The following is a 22,491-nucleotide window of genomic DNA, read 5'->3' as shown; positions in this document are numbered from 1 at the left end:
AAGAATAGTTATAGGTCTATAGTTTCTAACATTTGACTTCTCCCCATCTTTATGAATTGGCACAATTATTCCTTTTTTCCATTCATAAGGAAACACCCCCTCAGTTATTGATCTTGAAAATAAAATAAATAAAGGTTCGATCAAAGATGAACAGCAGGATTTTATCAGTTTAGGATTAAGACCATCGGGTCCAGCGCCCTTGTTAGTATCAAGATCCCTAATTTTCTTAAGAATACACTCTCTCGTAATGCACACAGAACCAATGTCAACAAGGTCATAAAGATTATGATTGTCATACGTAGAACGCGGCTCATATACAGATTCAAAATAGTTGGCAAAAAGGCATGAGGTATCAAAATTGTTATTAGCAGAGACATTATCGAAAAACATATAATTTGGTATTCGATTTTCATTTCGCAAAGCATTTACAAATTTCCAAAAATTTTTTGGATTTTGAGTAATTGAGAGTTCAGAATGATGTATATAATTATTATAACAAGCTTTAGATAAAGATTTACATTGTGAACGCAAATTAGAAAAAATCAAATAATTATCATTTGTTGTATCAGATTTGTAATTTAAATGAGCAAGCTTTTTTTCATGGATTAATTTTTTTAAATCACTACTGAACCAAGAAGGATACGAAGAATGACATATAATCTTGGACGGAATAAAAAGTTCAAAACAATTGTATAGATAATAATAAAAAATACTGACAGCCTCATCCACCCCATTGGCTGACGACAGACAACTCCAATCAATTTCTAAAAGAAAATTGTTTATAGCTGAAACATTTGCATTTTTAAAATCATATTTTGTCATAAAATTAATACCACGGTTTATACACACATCTTTATTTATAGATTTATAGTCAAGCAAGAGAGGCGGATGAAAACTGTCAATAGGGAGAAGCCAATCATGCGCCAAAGTTAAGTCAAAATTTATGTTATTTACGAAAACAGTATCAAGTATTGAATAATGTGTATTGAAAAAATTATTAATCTGCAATAAATTCAAATAAAGCATGGTATCAGAAATTAATTCTGTTAAATGACGTTGCGCACGAAAAGTACCAGGTTTAAAAGTACAACCAGGACCATTATGAAATTCAGTATTCCATATCGCAAAAGGCATATTTAAATCCCCCATAATAACAAAAGTAGCTGATGGATACAAAACTGAAATTTCCTCCAAAATTTGACAAAAAGTAAAAACTTTTTCATACGTCGCATAAGGGATATAGAAAGTACCCAAAATCACTAAATTATGGTTATACTTAAATTTAACAAAAATATGCTCGATGGTATTCTGACAAGTAAGAATCTTAGTACATTGTAGATTGTTCTTCGCAGCTATCAAAACACCCCCACCAATTCGACTCGTGCTAGTGTGTGAGTTTCTGTCATGTCTAAAAACATCGAAATCACGAAAACCCAATTCCGAAGAAAAAAATGTCATCGGTTAGTCAGGTTTCCGCAAGCAGGAAAACGTCATAATTAAGCAACGGAATCATAGAATTTAACTCATGCAATTTGGTGCGAATACCACGAACATTCTGATAATAAAATGATATGGACGATCTACGATCGATATGGCGATTGTATTCACATGGCCGAGACAATAACAAAGAATGAGAATCGAAAAGAGAGTGAGAAACACTGTCAGCTAACACTACTGAAGGCTTGTTGACGGCTTCGTTGATGTGTGAGTAATCACAGGATAGCCTTGGTGAAATGATATTTTCAAATTCGTTTCGCCTTTCTGTCGACGTGCTTGCAACTGCAGTCTCACTTCGGCCATCTCCTCCAGTTGAGCTTTGGTGCGGTCGAATGAAAACCATACTGCCTTCAAATTTGCATGCTTTCCACTTTTTTTTGCGTTCAACAGCTGATGATGAAGCGCACGCGCACTTTCCTCTGTGGCACAGACAATCTTTATAGGACGTGGTTTCAGCTGTAATTGTGAAAGAGAACCAACTCTAAATACACGTACATCAGTCAAATAATCAGCTGATATGATGCCATCGAGTAAAGAGATTAAAAAACTCTTATGATCAATGGAATCAATCGCAGAAGCAGAATCCTGTTCTGCAATGCCAAACAACACTATGTTTCTCCTTCTAGATTGTCTATTTGTAATTTCAGAAACACATTTTTTGAAAAGATCACTGTCAAAATTAGATATAGTACCTTCAATGGAAGAAACACGTTTAGAGAGATTATGAATATCACTCTCAACGTCTGCAACCCTCATAACCACACCATCCAACTTTGATTGCAATCCATCCAGTTTTTTGCCTAAGGAACTATCAAGTTTAGAACATGCATTGGAGATAATTCGCTCGACATCAAGGACCGTGATTTGAGAGGGCGGAGCCAAATTTGTAGGTGTTGTAGGTCGAGGCCTACAGCACTTTGAAAAAAAACCATTGTCAAGCTTGCTGCCAGTACAACCAGGATGAAATATAGATTTACAGCCAGGGCAGTTAACGACATCACGCACAATGTTTGATTTGCATCCAACACAAATTCTTTGCGAATTATCCTTCACTGAACTCATCATCACATGTGGCAGTTACACAAGTTAGAGGTTATGATCGCAGGCGATTTATAAAATAACCAATTATTCTGCAATTTTAAACTTAACCGAACTTTAAAAAATCAAAAACTAATTAACAAGCCACGATGAACAAAATGAGCAAAAAAGTGAAATTAAAAATTTAGATAATTCACTAAAAGAGGCAATAAAATTGAAAAAGCACGGAGAGCACGTTTTAACCAACGGACAGGGCCGTATATTTTGATTTTTTTACAGAGAAATTTTTACAACAAAATTATTTTTCATCGTGATTTTTTTTAAAAACACAAATTTTTTTTTTCAAAGAAAATTTGAAAAAAAATTATTATTTTATCATTGTGATATTCTTTTGTGCTACGAATAAATTTTTGGTAAATTTTCGTAGTAAAAAAAATCAACGATTTATTACGGTATTTAGTGAATTAATTGTTTTGGAGAGAAAATTTGACAAAAAAGTTATTTTCTTATCGTGATAATTTTTTTAGGCCACAAAATATTTTTTTTACAGAGAAAATTTAAAGATAATTAAATTTCTCATCTTGATATTATTTTTGTTCTACAAATATTTTTTTGTTACATTTTCGTTGTAAAAAATTAAGTAACTAATAATTACCGTAAAACAGGGTTATTGCGGGTAAAGTCGCTCACCCATTTTTTTGGTTTAAATTTGATTAAAAAGTAAAATTTAGTATTTCTATTAACAAATTTAACATTTTTACCTGCTAATAAATGCATTAAACTTTATTTTAAAGCTGAAATAAAGCATAAAAGTGGGTGAGCGAATTTACCCGCAATGAGCGAAATAACCCCGTTTTACGGTACGTTATTTAGTTAATTAATTTATTTACAGAGAAAATTTGACAAAAAATTATTTTCTCATCGTGATATTTTTTTTTGAGCTACCAATAAATTTTTTACAAATAAAATTTTAAAAAAATTATTTTCTCATGGTGAAATTTTTTCTGTGCTACGAGTAATTTTTTTTGTTAATTATATTCTCATCGTGATATTTTTTTAGGTCACAAATAATTGTCTTGAAAAAATTTTTTTTACTACGAAAATTTAACAAAAAAATTATTTTTTAATGGTAATATTTTTTTTGTCCAACAAATTTTTTTTTGTCAAATTTTCATTAAAAATAATTAATTAACGAATTATTAAGTATGACATTATGTTATTAATAATTATTTATGACATTAATTATTTATTAAGTTAATTATTTGTCATATTTAAAATAAAATAAAATATCTAATAAAATCAAATTTTTCAAATGTTTCCGCGCTGCGCTGATGGCTCAGCTCTGGACTTAAGTTCGCTCAACGCCACAGGGAGGGCGAACATCATAACTGTTTCTCGCAGTTGAGGTGCCATTAGATTGGTATATAAGCAGTGATCGAAAATTTTTTTTTTGTCGAAATTTTTTTCTGCCCGATGTCTCTCCTTTATTGGATTTGAGACAAATTCTTTTTTGGAAGAAATGGTTTCACTAATATTTTGATGACCATTTTTTTATTTTAATTTAAATATTAAAAATAAAATAATAATAATAATTATTAAAAAATAATAAAAATAAATTTTTTTTAAATTATTGATTTTTTAAATTATTATTAAAATTTTTAATATTGGATATTGGACTTACTAAATTACTAAATAAATAATATTAAAATAATTTTTGCAACATCGTAAACGACGTAGTAAACGACGTAGTTTGCTACTATGTCGTTTTCTACGTCGTTTACTACGTCGCAAACTACTTAGAATACGACGTCGTAAACGAGGTCGGAATTTTCAACTGGGTAGAAACCATATCGGAAACTATATGGGAAAATACATCTTTGCCTGTCCCAATTTCCAACATCGATTCCTGTATAGTTTCCGATATAGCATCCCATATGGTTCCCGATATAGTTTCCTATATGAATTTAGATAACGTTTCAGATGTAGGCTACAATCTATGTTCCGATGTCGGAATTTTCGATAGGGTTAAGTTTTACAATTTTTGACCTAGAAAGATAAAATTTTCTTCCTTTTTTTGGGGCAAATTCTTGATTTTTTTTTAACTCCAATTGTGCTTGCTATATTTTTTTGTAGTGTTTTGCCATTCTTTATAATTTGCTATTTTCTATTTTTTACCATTTAGGTACTATTTTTATTATCTTTTGACATTTTTTATTTTTTGATATTTTTATTATTTTTTAGTTTTATTAATTTATTTTCAAATCTATGCGCTCACATTATTTTCAAATTTATGCGTAGATTATGTTCTATGTTTATGTCTATGAATATGTCTATGTTTTCTATCTAGGCCTTCAAACTTTAAACCTCTCAAATTTTAGGTTTAAGGGTACGGAACCCTCGGTTTTAATGCGAGTGTAACTCGCACTTGTCCGATTTTTTTTATAAAACGATTATTTGGTGTAACATTATATTACTAGTTTTAAATTACTTATGCAAAAGTTTTTCTATTGCATTATATTCTGCAATAGTATAAAATTTTTTTGGTTTTTTTAATTCTTTGGGCGATTGGATGCGCAAAACAATATTATTTAGAAAAACTTTTCTTTCTTGTTTTTTGTCTTCCATTCGCTTAAAATGTTTCGCTGATTTTTTGCTGGCTGACGAGAACATGATGTCAACAATAAAAATTTTTTTAGCGCCAACTTTGGCACAGTTTTTAATTTTGCCTACGTACCACTGATCTGCCTCTTCCTTAACTGCAACCCAGTCATCTGTGAATAAATATTTGCTTTTTTTATTCTTTATTGAAATAAATAAATAATTGAAAATAAATAATAAATAAATAATTGTACCTTTTCCGAATTTCGATGTTTGTTTTTGCGTACTTCTTTCTACTGCGGCTGGAGCTGGACAATAAAATGGACTTTCCAAGTCACACTTAGTACATGGAGAAAAATCATCACAATGAATGCAGCTCCGCTTTCTTAAATACAACATATCCTTGTCATCGGATTTCCAGATGACTTGATGAATTTTAAATGTACCGATGGCAGCTTTCAACATTCCAGCATTAGAGACTATTTCCTCGACTGCGTTAATTTCCTCAGATTTAATTTCTGAGAGGTTTATTTTCACGTCTTTAACAGCATTTATAAAACTCTCAGAGTTAGTAATATCAAATCCTTGTACGACTTTACTATCAGCTTTTAATTTCAGTGTTGCACCAAAACCATCAATTGGTCCTTTTCCATGACCACTTTCAAAATAATTCCAAATAACCTTCTCGAAACCGTAGTTTTTAGCAAAAATGCAGATTAGAAAAAAAGTTGTTTTATTTCTGTATTGTCCAGTAGGACTGTCTGTAAATATATATAATGTTTTTATGCCCAAATTTTGAAACTTTTGAAACAATGGTATCAGATGAGCAAAAATGGCTGGCGCAGTATGGCGAACATCCTCGGAAATTGTACAAAACTTTCCAACGTCAATTTTTTTCGAAACGGGGTTCAAGATGTAGTATGCATTCGTATAAATCGTTAGCAACGCTCTAGATCCTCCAAAGTGTAAAGCCTGAACCTCTGTGTGACATTTAGTAGCATAATTCTCAGAAAAATCGGAATGTAAAACGGCAGTTTTACTATCGAGGTTCGCCTTTATTTTCTTACAATACTGATGTTGAGTAGAAATATTATGCAAATGTTCAAGAAAATCGGGTATTTCCTGGTTTGTAATTGAAACAATACTTCCTTGTGTCTCCGAGATTTTGTCTTTCATCATAGCTGTGAATGTATATTTTTCACCCTTTTTATTAACACTTTCTTCCTCTTTTCGAGTCCATTTATAATAATAAGATGATTCATTAGCATTATAATCTGCGGTACTCAATTTCTTTTCTTGACAGGCAAGACAGGAGCCAAGCATGCAATTATGCCAGGTTTCTTTACGTTATATCGATAGCGTTTTAAGGATACAAGTTTCGTCAGATGACCCATTCCTTGATATTTTTTTATCACGCTTCCTGCAACAGTTCTGGAAATCGTAGTTTTTTCAAGCGCTGAACCTGCATCATAATTTAACTTAATTTGTTTTTGCAAAGCGAATGAAAACTGCAATTGACGTCTGATCGCTTTTTTTCCTCTTTCCATCACTCCGGCAGCTTTCTTTTTCGGTGACGGTGATCCACTATTTTTAGAAGGCGTTTTCAATCTTTGGTATCTCTTTTTAAATTTATTTGAACACTTTATCAATTGTTGCTTTTCGTGTTCCAACTTCCTTATTTTACTTTTTAAAAAATCCCTATTTTTCCTAGCTCTTCTTGCCCCAACAAGTTTATATGATGAAGATTGTGGTGTTTCGCAGATCAAACCTTGATCTGGGTTTTGCAACTCGCTTACTTTCTTCCTGTGTTTAATTTCCGCTTTTCTCCAAAATTTTCGTTTAATCTGCTTCTGTTTTTCCGTCATATTGGAAATTGTTGTTAAACCTCTTTCTTTTCTTTTGAGATTATTTTTTTTCTGATTTTGCAAAAATTTTGAGTACAAATTTGGATCGCCATATATTTTAGCCCGATATTTCCTTACTCTTTCTCTATTAATACTTTTTAGTTCTTCCACCGATTTTTTTTCAGACTCTTTTCCTTTTTTTTTATTTTTGACAACAAAATTTTTTTTACTAGTCGACATTTGCATATTTCCACTGGTCGAATCAATTGCACTAGGAATTTGTTTAGAAACTAATTGATTAGTTGATTGACGCTGCGATAGTTGCACTTCTTTGGAGGTGTTACGTTGTTCCATTAGATTAGCTTTTAATTTATTTTTATTTTCCTTATATCTACTTCTTTCTCGACATCTTTTTTTCTCTCGTCGTTCTTCCTCGATTTTTTTCTTTTTTCATAAGCATCTTCACGATCTGCTTTCAATTTTCTTTTTAAGCTTTCTAATTTGTATTTATTTTCCTGAAAAGAAGCCAACAAATTATAAAAATGCTTAAATATTATAAACATAAAACAAATAAACATCTATTCATTTCGCCGAAAAAATTTTTAAAAAAAATTTTGGGGGGGGTTAACCCCATTTTATTGAAAAATTTGGGGGGGGGGTGCGTGTACGGGTCATGTATAACACGATTTAAGCTTTAATTTAAGACTTTTTTGAAGTTTTTACCACGTCAGGTTAAAGAGAAAAATCATATTAAACACCTATAAAAACACGTTTTTGGGGGTTTTTACCCTCACTTTTTTTTCAAAATCCTGACATGCTAGGCAATTTTAAGACCCGGGATCGTGTTCAGAGCCCAAAAATACATTAGAAACCATTCTGATATCAAGATAAAAGAAAAAAGTTTTATTTTGTAGGCCTCTGTGATTTATTACGTTTACTGAAGCCATATATACAAATTTGCATTACACTTATGACCATTACACTGATGACATTTTGCTCGTTTTTCGCTTATAAAATGAAAACGATTATACTTATATCGACGGGGTTGGTCTCATTCGAAAGAGAATCCAAAAATACATTAAATTTCATACCGATATAAAATTCAAAATATTTACTTACCATTTTCCAGGCGTTACACTGTTGACAGAAATTCAATTACGAAATTGTGTCTGCTATTTCTGCCTCCATGACAAACGAGCAGATTTATACTTATATCGTTTTCTTTTTTTTCACACACTTCGTTGTTGTGTTCTGCTGCTTATGCGATGGTAAAAAAATTTTTTTGCTCATAAAGTAATTTAATTTGCAGCTAAAAGTAGGAAATTCTGCCGGCAAAACATAAAAATACAAAAGTGAGGGACACGTCATTTTCATTTTCTGGAAATTGTATAAAATAAAGTTTAATTACCAACACTTGATTTTCCTTAATGATAGAACGTCCAAGCGCCCGTCCTGTCGGAAGGCTTTTTTGGATGGCCCTATATATATGAGGGTGGTAAAAAGGGAACTCAAAATTTTTTTCTGTCACCCTTTCCTATTAAAGTAGACGTAAAAACGAAAAAATTCATGCGTTAGACTTAAAAAAAAAATAATATTAAACCATGTTTCGAAGCCTTCAAACTTTGCATGTTTGCTACAAGCCAAAAAAACAGTTTTTCGTAAATTCACTGTAAAATCTACAAAAACCAATATTTTTCGGTCTAACTACTCTCATTTTCTTCTGAAGCCTTCAAAGAATAAAATGTGATAGTTTATTTTTAAAAAAATTCAGTTTAAATATTTTTTTGGATTCGTCAAAAAAACCCTATAAAAACGTCCTTTTTCTTTGAATTCCCTAACCTAGGGATTTTTATTTACAAACTTTATGTTTACAAGCGCTAAAAGCTTGTGTTTTTACCTTTCCAACGATATATTTTACTTTTGGATTATCTGAATCCATGTTAATTTTATAAAGCGATTTCGGGGGGACTCACGTGAGTCTTTTTCATCCTGCCGGAAGGCTGTTGGACGTTCTATCATTAAATATAGAAGTAATACTTCACGAAACATATTTTAAATCTTGTTTAAACACTATATTTTCGACATTTCATTCATTTGAACATTAAAAATGTCTCCGGGGACGCATTACACTCATGACATTTTGCCTGCTTTTTGTTCTGCCAATATTATGAAAATCACTTTTATGTCCTTGTAAGTAGAAAAATTATTGAAAATTATTGCATTTTACTATATAAACAAATTAATTTCAACTAAGGTTATATCAAATAATTTTTTTTGGCAAGGGACACGAATATGACAATTTAAATGAAATGAGCCATATATATATATATATGATCTTGACTTAATATATTTTACATTTCTTAAAAGTCAATTAACTTCTTAGACGAATTCCATATTTTCTTGGACCAAGAACATTCGCTCTTCTGACAATGTAAATAATATTTTGATTATATCTTTACTTATATGAACCAACCTTACAAAGATATAAATGAATCAAATGCAATAATTGATTTGACTACAGATATTCTTAGAACAAGAAAATATTTTACTCATAGAAGTCGATTAACTTTTTGATATAATTCCATATTTTCTTGGATCAAGAACATATGTTCTTCTTTCAAATATACTGCTCCAAGTAAATAATTTTCTTGAAACAGTAACATTATTGATTTGACCGTATTCAGTCCCACGATTTTCTTGATCCAAGTAATAATTTTTATTTATTTTATTATTTTTTTTCAGTGTGTCATGTCGGACATTTGTCAATTCTGTTATATGGCGTGTCGGACATTTGACAGTTCTGCTAAGTGTCATTTCGGTTCAATAACATTATGTTACCCACACAGCACAGTATATTGCTGTAAGCTTACCTCAAGCTTACATGTAATGTTTGTAAGCTAATCCTGTAAGCTTTAGGTAAGGTCGAGGTAATATAAAAATGTCCGCCATACAGTAAGCTTACACAGTAAGGCCATAGTAAACTTACATGGCAAAGTCACTGTAAGGTTACAGTAAGCTTACACGGCAAGTTTTCAAAGGTATCAATAAATAATTTTTTAAAATATTTATGCGCAGTAGCTTTCTATGGCACTTACGAATGCGCAGTAAATTTTTTTAAGCAAACCCTACCGGGGTTTTTTATATAAATGACAAAATAAATATAATTGTGCAAAACAATTTATTGTTTACTGTACGTTGATAAATTAATACTTTGTTATTTGTTAGCAATTAATATAAGCTTACCGTGTAAGCTTACTGTAACCTTACAGTGATCTTACCGTGTAAGCTTACAGTGATCTTACCATGTAAGCTTACAGTGCCCCTACCATGTAAGCTTACCATGACTTTACCATGTAAGTTTACCATGGCATTACTGTGTAAGCTTACTGTATGGCGGACATTTTTATATTACCTCGACCTTACCTGAAGCTTACAGGGTTAGCTTACAAAAATTACATGTAAGCTTGAGGTAAGCTTACAGCAATATACTGTGCTGTGTGGGTATATGTCATGTCGGACATTTGTCGATTCTGTTATATATCATATCGGACTTCTAACAGTTATGTTATGTGTCATGTCGGACATTTGACAATTCTGTTATGTCATATCGGACAATTGTCAATTCTGTTATATGTCATATCGGACTTCTGACAGTTCTGTTATATGCGTTTCAGTTAAATGACAATTCTGTTATGAGTCAATTGGGAAATATTCATGCGCCTCGTATAGGAAAACTTATAAAAAATTGGAGATGGGTTGGACAAAAACTTTTTTTGGGATAGACACTTGACAAATCCACCATGTGCGTTCGTATAAAGAGTCGTAATTACGGTTATGTTTGTATTTACGATAATTTTTTTTATTAGGGAGTACTTTCAACATAGGAATACATAAAAATACTTACTTCCTAAATTAATATCGATTTTAATGGCATCTTCGATTTTGTGCAAATGTTCAATGATACTATTTAACTGATTGTTTCGGATCAGAGTTCTTCGTGTTAATACGCCATTACACATTGGACATTGAGCACTCCTTTTTCCCATTACTTCAATAATGCATTTTTGACAAAATGGATGTCCACATCGAGGAGTATAAGGATCAGTACAAAGTCCAAGGCTGCAACAAAAATCCTATTTATTTTCTCTAAAAAACTAAATACAATAAAAAACAATACATTTTATTAACTTTAAGGAGTTAAACTATTTTTATGTGCTCAAAAATAAAGATTTTTAAATTTTATACTGTGACGTGATAATTTAATTCTCACGTCCACAGAACAATCTTCTGAAGGTTTTGCTGAAACATAATTGAGACGCAATCTGCAATAACAACACGTCCCTATTGAATAATTCCGTCGCAGTTTCCTAAGCCGGATACGCATCGTAACCTATTTCGTTTCCGCCTTCAGATCCGACGTCGGATTCGACATGGGATCCGCAGTCGAAAACGACGCCGGATTCGTAGCCGAGATTTGGGATCGTTTCCAGCGTCGGACCGTCATCGCATCCGACGTCGGATATTTATTTTAAAAATTTAATTTTGTTTATTAAGCAATTTTTGAATGTAAATTATAATTCAATAAATTATTAAGTTTTAAAAAAGCGTCAATAATATAAATAAAAAAAGAAAAAAATATTCTTTCGACGCGTTGAATCTGAGACTCGAACCCATGACCATCATAACTCTCAACCACACTGGGAGCTCGTTAACGGGATCGACCAGGGGAGGCTATGAACTTTTTTTAAAAAATGTCTTTTATAACGAAAATACATTAAACAGATACTTATCTTATTTTGTAAAGTCATCAAACAGTTTTTCAGATGTTTATTACTACAAAGAGTATAATATCATATAATTTTATAAATATTCATATCAATTAATAATTTTAATAATAATATTATATAATATTATACAATTATCCCGTGTCCTTTTGGAACTCGCTTCCAACTAGAGCGCGACAGGACTTGGTACCTAGCGCGGGGCTGCTGGTCTCCCATTGGGCGCGTCCCTAGGTGGTGGATAAGGGCACGCCTCCTAGATATAGGTGGTATCGGTGAAATAAAATAATCGGCGCAAACCAAAAACCAGCACTGGTTTAAGACCTAAAGGGAAGGAACCCCAAACAGAAAATACAACCATAGGAATTAATAATGACAGATAAAATAAAAACAACACGGAGGAATTCTGACACCTCTGTAACGGCGCTAAGTCGGGGTGAGAAAGCAGGCCCTAGGGCGTCGACATCCGACGACTGCAATACCTTACCGGTGGATCACTTGGCTGGTAAGGTCACTAATGCAATAAGCGTGGAAATTCCATTCCAGTACCACTCTTTCGGTAGGGTAACTTCTTTTTTTTGCATGTTAAATTTTTTTTGCGCTCTTTCTTTTTTATTTCTGTTTTATTACGATTACGTTTTCTCAATCTCTCATTCTCCTGTCTTATTATTTTCTGCTCATATGTAACTTCGCGCCTTGCCTTCCTTTTTCTTCCCTTCTCTTTAATTGCTCGATTTATCTTTTTATCATTTTTTTTACTCAGAAAATTTTTCATTTTTAAATATTCATGTAGTGAAATTTTGTTCACATTATTATCAGTTGTATCAATTATTTTCTTTTCACTAGTGTCATTTAGAGAATGTTTAATTTTTAAATCTTGTGTTAATAGAACTCTGTTAATATTATTACTGGGAATATAATTACTAAAAATATAATTTTCATGTTCCTGAGTTCAATTTATGAAAAGACGGTTCTAATCATTCTCTATTATCGAATTCCTATTGTGAGACGTTCTTACTGACGGAAAATGATTTAAGCGATTATTTTCAAACATTGACTTAAAATGGTTTCTCATTTTGTTATTATCAGTTTCATAATTTACATGGTTTGGCATTACGTTAAATAATATAGATGTTGCAAATGCTATTGCATATACTCAACACTACCAAAAGGTTGTTGATCAACAGCTTCAAAAACTACTGTTGGTTTAAAATGGAACAATCTAATTAAATATTTTATTTGATGCACATTTAAACACCCCTCATTAAGGCTATCAAAAATATAAAGCCTTACTCTATCGTAATAGACACAAATTCAGTGACCATAATTGTTATTACCGCTAAAAAGTCATTGAATATGTTTATGACCTTCTCTAATTGGAACAATAAAATCAAGAATTTGTACATAAAAAGCCTTTTTATATTGAAAAAAGAATTGGAATCTTTTCTTAATAAATTTTCAAATTTGTACATATGCATGTAATTTAACAATTTATTTCTATTTTCAATATTTTTTAAATCTTTATCACTTAAAATAACATACTCTTTTATGTTGGCCATAGTATACTTCGTTTAATTTTATTTTTAATTCATGAAAATCTAAATATCTTTAACCCTTTTGCTCACTCTCTCTAATATAACAAATTTTGCCTTTTATTAAATATAACCAATTTTGTCTTTAATTCAATACAACCAATTTTACCTTTTATTAAATATAACCAATTTTTCCTTTAATTCAATACAACACTGTAAAAAGTCCAAACAGAATTTTCCTAAAGATAGGAATTTTACTTTTAAGAATCCCTGGCACAAATACTATATTAAATGCAGAAATAATACAGGGTCCAAAATGGAAAATACAATATTTGGTAATTTTACTATTTCGAATATTGGGATTTTTCATTCCTCAGCGAAATTCCTCCTTTTAAAGTGGGTAATAATGTTACCCACTTTCAAAAGGACGAAATGACTGAAGGCTGTGAAACTGCACTAGATGGGAAAATTACCATTGGCGAACGTAACCTTACTAAAGCAAAAATGACAATTCCACACTGTAGTATTTTTCCTGTTTTTAATGTAGTATAATCACAAAAGTTGGTAATATTCCCGTTTCTTTAGAAAAATACATTAGCGAGTAAAATTACAATTTTTTTAAAGTAATATTGACAATTTTTGGAAAATTCCCAAATTTTGAAATTCATAATATACGCATACATTTACGATTTATGCGTCGTGTGCAATCGTTAATGCCCGACAGCAGTCGTCATTCATCGACAATTGTCTTTTTGATTGTAAAGATGAAGTAAAAATGGTAAAATTTTACGACACGAGTTATTTTATCCTTACATAGGACAATTCATAAAAGTTTTTGTTCACAATTTAAATTAAACTTGAATATGAAAAACAAAAATATTAATGTTTCTTGTGCAAAAATATAGGAATAAAATATAGAGTCTAATTGTGTTTATAATTATTTTTTCTTTATTTTATAAAATTCTTTAGCGACTATGAGTAACTATGAATCAGTAACTACTGATCAGCCAATATGTGCAAAAAGGACACTCTTATATAAAGTAATTAGTAGTTCATTATAAATAACATATATACGTATTTATACCTGTTTTAAAACCCCGGAACAAATACCACAGAAAACCAACCATTGGACAATAGAACCTTTGTTAATGAGGATTAACTCTGAGGACCCAGGTAATAATTTCTTTTTACACATTTATTATATAGAAAAATAAAGATGTACCAACCCTTGGCCAATAGAACCTTTGTTAATGAAGATTAACTCTGAGTACATAATGAAATGTACTGTAGGTTTACATCGACATCGGCACGTGTGACGTCTCGAAATTTTTTCCGTGTATTATCTCATGGAAATATAAAGATAAAAGTCAAAAACTGAAGAGGTAATCTATACCTTTCTTTCTCACATCAAGGAATATAACATATAAACATTTTCATTCAATATTGCATTTCTCTATCTAGAGGATTCAAAATAACATAAGAATATCTTCGCCTAAAAATCTTACTCGTCTTTTTTTCTGTTTTCAAAATAAAAAAATATGTATATACCAGTATTAGTCCCTCAGAACAATTACCACAAACAATACCAATCCTTTGACAATAGAGTTTAATTGTTACTTCGTTTACTCATGTTTTTAAGTATAATATCCAATAATTTAAAATGTTTTAAAATTTTACAAACAATTTTTATTTAAATAATTTCTTGCGTTTGCTCAATTTAAACAGTGGGACATTAAACACTGGGACAGGCAAAAATTTAAGTTTATGAAACGTGGATTTTGGCAACACTAATTATAAGTTGTGTCAGCTATACGCATGCGCATTTATACTTACACAGCGACTAAAAATGTGATTTTTTATGCTAAAAAACATTAAAAAATTCAAAATTTATAATTATTACAATTATTGTTCGGCAACATTTGAAAAATAACACTTGATAAGAGAACGACTATTCAAATTTTCCTCCAAATTGATTTTAGGTTATGACCAAATTATGACGTATGATCAGCAGTACTGTAAACGTAAAAAAAATAATAGCAATTTTTCATATGAAACTTGACATCGTATTATAAAAAGGTAAAATATTATTAAATTATGAGTGTTTTGCAACATTTGTTAACGTTATTTAATGCAAAACATACATATTTACAAAGTATGCAGCAGAATATTATTATTGAAACAATTATTCATTATTTAATAATAGGTGTCCCACTGTTTAACACAAACCTTCAAAACAAGAAAAATGTATCAAGTTCCAATAACTTGAAATTTTTTTATTTAATCACAATATAATTTAAATAGAATATATGCATTACCCTGCTAAAAATAAAATCACAAAACGTCAAAAAATTAGTCAGGATCTCTGACGTTTTGAGACTGTTTTTGTTACGATTGCAGTCACAGAACACCACAATAAGTGAGGTTTAGTCAAAGAATCGTCAATAGTAGTCAGATTTTTTATGAGGGTCGGAGACCCTTTTTTTGCCATACCATAAATCATTAAACCCTGTAACTATTTGTGATGTTAAATGACATTTCTTTCTATAAAATAGTTTTGAAGATTCCTGACTTACTTCTCATGAATTCTGACTACAAATATTTAAAAATTAAAAAAAATCAATATTTTATCATTAAAAAAAAAAATTATCGTACAACATTTTTTTATCTTTACGTTACACATTCTTAATTATTATTTTTACAATTTATTATATTTATTTACTCCTATCGAAGAAAATCTCGCAAACGCAGGGAATCGAACTCACAACCTAACGAACGCAAACCGAATACCTAACCCCTGAGCTAAACTAACCTAACTGAGATCTTAAAAATAGAATATGGTTTTATGAAAATAGAAGATCTTATTACTTTTTTTCAATTTTATCAACATATTTTGTTGATAATTATTATTATTATTTTAAAAAAATTTTATAATTTTTAGAAATTAACAAGTAAAGTTAAAATAGGTATATTGTTATATTGATCAAAAAACATTTGTAGTCCAATTATCATATATTAATGTATTCAATTAATAAAATTTGCTTCAGCAAATATTTAATTAAACAAAAAATTCGTATGTAAATATTATTTGAATTCGAACTTAAAAGAATATGTGTAATATACAAATAAAATAGTCTAGAATAATAAGATACTGTCGGATTGTCTCAAGTAAACTCTGAGCGAATTTTATCAGGTTTTTCACTCACGTTTTAGCACATTCATTACTATTATAATTAATTATAATGATAACAATTAATTAATATGCATATATTAATTACTATATTATTAAAATGCAATTTAACATAATTCTTCCACAAATCAACTAAATAATTACTAATTTTAATTTCTCTTTTTAGCATACTGCACTATAATTAGATGTAATATTTGGTTCAAATCAAATTTATATTTAGTGAAAACTGGATCAAATTCGCTCAGAGATTGATTGAGCGATCAATTCATATATTCTATTTTACAAGAGACCAGAATGTTTTTGCTCATCTAGTTGTAAAAAAATAAACTTTTATGTGAAATAGCCAGCGATTTCTAATTTTTTTCAAATATATATGGGACGTTCCGCGTCAACCGGATCAGTGCTCTGTACATAATTGTATGGGACCAATTGAAACGTTTAAGGTCTTAAAATGTTCATCTCGAAGTACTTTAACATTTACAATATGGCCTTTTTAAAAATCCAAAATGGCGGCCGAATTATGACACATTATATGGCTGAAATTTAGAAAATGTATAATTAAAACATTATTTAAGAAGCAAAAAATGTTCGAATTGGCATTAAATTGATCATCAACAGTGCTAGAGGTTTACAGAATCAAAAAATGCTGACACTTTTCAAAATTTTCAAAAATACAAAATGGCAGATCCAAAATGGAGGAATAGTTTTAAAAATATGACTCAATTTACTCGAAACTTAGGAACCGGGGGTTTTTGGGGTCGCTGATTACAAATCTGAACTCAGTTTTCAAAAATACAAAATGGCGGATCCAATATGGCGGACTGTTTTTGAAAAAATTACCCAATTCACTCGAAACTTGTGACTCGGGGGTTCTTGGGGTCGCTGATTACAAATCTGAACTCAGTTTTCAAAAATACAAAATGGCGGATACAATATGGCGGACTGTTTTTGAAAAAATTACCCAATTCACTCGAAACTTGTGACTCGGGGGTTTTTGGGGTCGCTCTTTACAAATATGAACTCAGTTTTCCAAAGTACGTTCTATAAACATTTATTTTTTATCAATCTCTCTACCTTTTAAGAATTAGGACTGTATGAACATGTGTCTTTTAAAATTAGCATTACGTAATATTATTTTCTGCACTAAAATACGTACTTGTTATGATATTTTACACGCAATAAACTTGAAGCAGTCATTTTGATATTTTATTGAATTTTGTAGATATTTTTCCAAAATTTAAGGCGGAATGCTTTTTAACCTAGTTGAGATTTTTGTTGATTAAACATACACCTTATTTTGTTTGTAATTCTGCAAACTTCCTTAAATTAATTTGAATTTTGTATTTTTGAAAACTGAGTTCAGATTTGTAATCAGCGACCCCAAGAACCCCCGGGTCCTAAGTTTTGAGTGAATTGGGTAACTTTTTCAAAAACAGTCCGCCATATTGGATCCGCCATTTTGTATTTTTGAAAACTGAGTTCAGATTTGTAATCAGCGACCCCAAAAACCCCCGAGTCACAAGTTTCGATTGAATTGGGTAATTTTTTCAAAAACAGTCCGCCATATTGGATCCGCCATTTTGTATTTTTGAAAACTGAGTTCAGATTTGTAATCAGCGACCCCAAAAACCCCCGGTTCCTAAGTTTCGAGTAAATTGAGTCATATTTTTAAAACTATTCCTCCATTTTGGATCTGCCATTTTGTATTTTTGAAAATTTTGAAAAGTGTCAGCATTTTTTGATTCTGTAAACCCCTAGCACTGTTGATGATCAATTTAATGCCAATTCGAACATTTTTTGCTTCTTAAATAATGTTTTAATTATACATTTTCTACATTTCAGCCATATAATGTGTCATAATTCGGCCGCCATTTTGGATTTTTAAAAAGGCCATATTGTAAATGTTAAAGTACTTCGAGATGAACATTTTAAGACCTTAAACGTTTCAATTGGTCCCATACAATTATGTACAGAGCACTGATCCGGTTGACGCGGAACGTCCCATATATGAGAGATTCTTTTTCAATCGCCCCAGCCCAAAAAGTCAATGTTCTGGGATTGGCTTCATACTTTGGTAAATTGTTGTTCTATATGATAGTAATAAATCCCTAAAATATAAACTCATTAAAAAAATATTTGTAGAAAGTGGAGGGGGTTGAAGTTTTGACGTTAAGGTATTAGTCGCGCGCCGGCTCTAACCAAAAGTTTGTCTTGAGTCTGACTCAGTCTGTGCTTAGCAAGAGGTATAGTTCTGAGTCAAACTTTTTGAAGGGTACAGGTAACTTCCACTCAGAGCGCCGCGTTATCGCACGTGTAGAACTAAAGTTTTGATCGCGGCAACGTCGCAATCTGAATATTATTTAAAAAAATTCAAATATGTTTCTTTAAAAGCTATTTTTGAATTATTTATGATTAATAATTATGTATATAAATGCTTAAACTTTTTAAAAGTATGAGACTTACTAAGAATAATTAATAATTAAAGATGTGAATATTATTAAAAAAAATTCAAGTATGCTTCTTTGAAAACTAATTTTTAGTTATTTATAATTAATATTTACATCAATAATGTATTATAAATTGGTTTATAAAGTAAAAAATAAATATTTCATCAAAAAATGTTTTTATTTCTTAACTGTTGAAATATAACCAACCAATTTAACGTTTCTCATTCGTATTTTTCTTAAAATATATGATTTAATTTAAAAAATTAAGAATTATTTAATACTAATCTATGTTGTGAAATTTTAAATATATTATTTTTTTATTCTACTCTATGAGATATTCCTACTTTCTAACTGTGTACTTTGCATGATTTTGAATTTTGTATGCATTCGCGCGCTACAGCGTTGCCAAGTTTACTGCTTTCCAGCAGTGGAACTTCATATAATTTAAAATTTTGTTAACTTTCTCCTAATATATTTATAGTTTGGTACGGTCAAAAATTTTTAGTTTTTTTGTATGCATTCGTTTCATGAGAATGTATTATGTGGTAGTTTTATTTTAAAATCTGACGACTGGTTTTCATTTAAATAATTATAAAGCAAATTCCTTACATGCATTAGGTGCTCCGTCCATGTAAAAAGTATCAACTTTGAAATGATATTTTAAAGCTTAGGAACGGTCAAAATCGATGGGATTGGTCTTATTTTGTAGATAATTATGTCAGAAACACTCATGCAAAATTTAAAAAATATCTGACGAAAATGATTTTACGCGACTAATACCTTAAGGGTAACATTGTCATTTTCAAATCCGTATAACTATGACAAAAGTTAATGGATTTTAATTTATCTATAATGAATTTTATTGCATTTTTCACGTACTTTTCAAAAATGTATACGAAATTTAAAAAAAAAAATTTTAACCCCTTTTTTTCAAAATCAACCCTTATTTTTCGATTTTCACCCCTTCGGGAATTTTTTTTTGTTTTTTTTTATTTTCATTGGAAAGCTGAGGTTTTTTCCCATGAGCTATGTAAAATTGAAAATGGGACAACAATAATTTTGTGAGAAACATAATATTAAATTAGGCGGTGCCTATCTAAATCCTCAAAGATGATTTCCAGGTACACCCCTTATCGGCACCGCCTACTTTAATATTCTGTTACTCACAAAATTATTGTTGTCCCATTTTCAATTTTACATAGCTCATCGGAAAAAACCTCAGCTTTCCAATGAAAATAAAAAAAAACAAAAAAAAATTCCCGAAGGGGTGAAAATCGAAAAATAAGGGTTGATTTTGAAAAAAAGGGGTTAAAATTTTTTTTTTTAAATTTCGTATACATTTTTGAAAAGTACGTGAAAAATGCAATAAAATTCATTATAGATAAATTAAAATCCATTAACTTTTGTCATAGTTATACGGATTTGAAAATGACAATGTTACCCTTAACGTCAAAACTTCAACCCCCTCCACTTTCTACAAATATTTTTTTAATGAGTTTATATTTTAGGGATTTATTACTATCATATAGGACAACAATTTACCAAAGTATGAAGCCAATCCCAGAACATTGACTTTTTGGGCTGGGGCGATTGAAAAAGAATCTCTCATATATATATAGAGTTAACACAATGGTAAGAATAGGTTTTCAACATATGTTGCTTTCTTATAACTAAATGTAAGGAAACTAGCTTACTGTAAAATAATAAATACAAATTTGAAGTAGGGACTTTAAAAGTATAGTTGTAGTCATTGACGCCTTCCCTTTTCTGTCCTTGTCTTACAAACGTGATTCCATGTATATTATATGTACGTTAGAAAAGGACAAAAAGAAAAGTATAGGCCAGAAGGATCTTTTATGGTTTTATGGCTTTTCATTGCAAAATTAAAAATTGTTGCATTTGAAAAAAATGATTTTTAAATATTATATTCGTAATGTACATGTTAATACAATTACAACGATATAAAATTTTTTGCAAATATTTTTAAATTATTGAGAATTAATTTTAATTAATGGAGTATTTATTGTATAATCATTATGTAATTTTAGAGTTTTTACATAATGTTTTATATCATTGAAATCGTTAAAATCTATAAATTACAAATATAACATTTAAAAAAATATTTATTTAAATTTAAATAATTTTTTATTTTGCATTAAAAAGTCATAAAACCTGATGAACCCTCGAAAGGACCCTTCTGTTGGAAAAAGGGAATATATAATATAATAGAGTTATATGGTGGGTTTGAGTGGCCTTGGTACCTCTCTTGGAACCCTTTTTACAAAAAAAATAAAACGTAGTGAGAAATCGTCACTTTTTAGAAAACGTCAGGCCCATAAAAACTATTTAAGTCAAAATTAGTCAGCAGCATCACAGAACATCAAAATAGTCTCAAAACGTCAGGATTTCTGACGTTTTGAGACTGATTTCTGATTTTATTTTTAGCAGGGTATGTAAAAAAGAGTTCAAACTTTATGGTAATACCAAAAAGTGTCCAAAAATATATAAAATTGACATATTAATATGTCTTTGAAAAAAAGTGTCCCACTGTTTGTCACTCTCCCCTATATACATATATACAGATACAGTAAAACCCCGTTTATCCGATCTCGCTTTATCCGAGGTCTCGATTATCCGAGGTGGTGCAAGTTTGTAATAGAGTCGCACATTTTTAATAATATACACAATTTAGATTCAATAAAGTAGGCTTTACTGTTTTAGATAAATATTTAGTTATCCATTTATTATTCGTTTATAATTAATATCCCTTAAAACTGTATTACCAGCAATATTTTAATTGCTTGTTGGTATTCCTGCGATTTTTAAATACGTTCACTGCGCAACTCTTCGCAAAGGTAGGGTTGTGAGTCGTGAAACGTTTCATTAAAAGATTGAAACTTTCATTTGAATGTTTCTTCTTCTTCTTCTTCTTCAATAGTGGCCTCTTGCGGAGCAAACAGCCATTACAAAAACTTAAAGTTAAATCATATGCTTAAACTAAGACTAAAGCTGCATACATAGCAGCAAATGTGACTCCTGTGGTCATAAGGAAAAATTAAGAAACAATTCCAACGCCGAAACAAAAAAGAATTTATGGCAGTGGAGATTCAAATGTGAAACAAACAAAATCGAAAAAAACAAGGATGTAAAAAAAGAAAAAAAACAGGACAAAATCAAAAATAAAAAGAATAAAAATCATAAATCAACATAACTAAGGAGAAGGGGAAAAAATAATAAAAAGAACCAAAAATAAGAAAAGATTTTAACTGAAAAGTATTCGAGATTGACTGAGGCCCGGCCAACCTATAGGAACCGCAGCTTCAGACTACTCAGTTCACCCGAAGGGAAAAGTCCCCAGGAAGAACCAGACCATAGCCACTCAAAGAGAGAAAAAAAACAAAAAATAAGAAAAATACAAAAAAAGGGGGGGGTAAAAATAAACAAATTAAATAAGTAAAAATAGAAGGAGCAGAAAGGAATTAGTCCTAGACAACGAACCTGAAAGTGCCGGCATTAAAGAAAGCCTGAAATCTCCTAACAAAGTCAACTCGCGGGCTAAAAACCATC

The 22,491-nt window shown here is 30.4% G+C and overlaps 1 protein-coding gene across 4 annotated transcripts in view; it reads right to left on the bottom strand.

Moving 5' to 3' along the window:
• Window positions 1–22,491, bottom strand: part of LOC127286718 (breast cancer type 1 susceptibility protein homolog) — a 167,545-nt gene that overhangs the window by 135,450 nt on the left and 9,604 nt on the right. For 3 of the 4 annotated variants that reach the window (XR_007843783.1, XM_051313271.1, XM_051313265.1), the window contains exon 2: window positions 10,882–11,096. The exons of the other annotated variant lie outside the window; for it this stretch is intronic. Coding sequence is in view for 2 of the 3 variants with exons in the window: in XM_051313271.1 (XP_051169228.1) it covers window positions 10,882–11,096 (215 nt within the window). In the remaining variant the exon portion in view is untranslated. The remainder of the gene's footprint in view (window positions 1–10,881; window positions 11,097–22,491) is intronic. 4 annotated transcript variants of the gene reach the window in all.

This window comes from Leptopilina boulardi, unplaced genomic scaffold, assembly GCF_019393585.1.
Source record: "Leptopilina boulardi isolate dan_hultmark-lab unplaced genomic scaffold, ZJU_Lbou_2.1 LbouV2_122, whole genome shotgun sequence".
NCBI lineage: Eukaryota > Metazoa > Arthropoda > Insecta > Hymenoptera > Figitidae > Leptopilina > Leptopilina boulardi.
The sequence above is the reverse complement of the archived record's forward strand: the minus strand, read 5'-3'. Positions and strand labels throughout refer to the sequence as shown.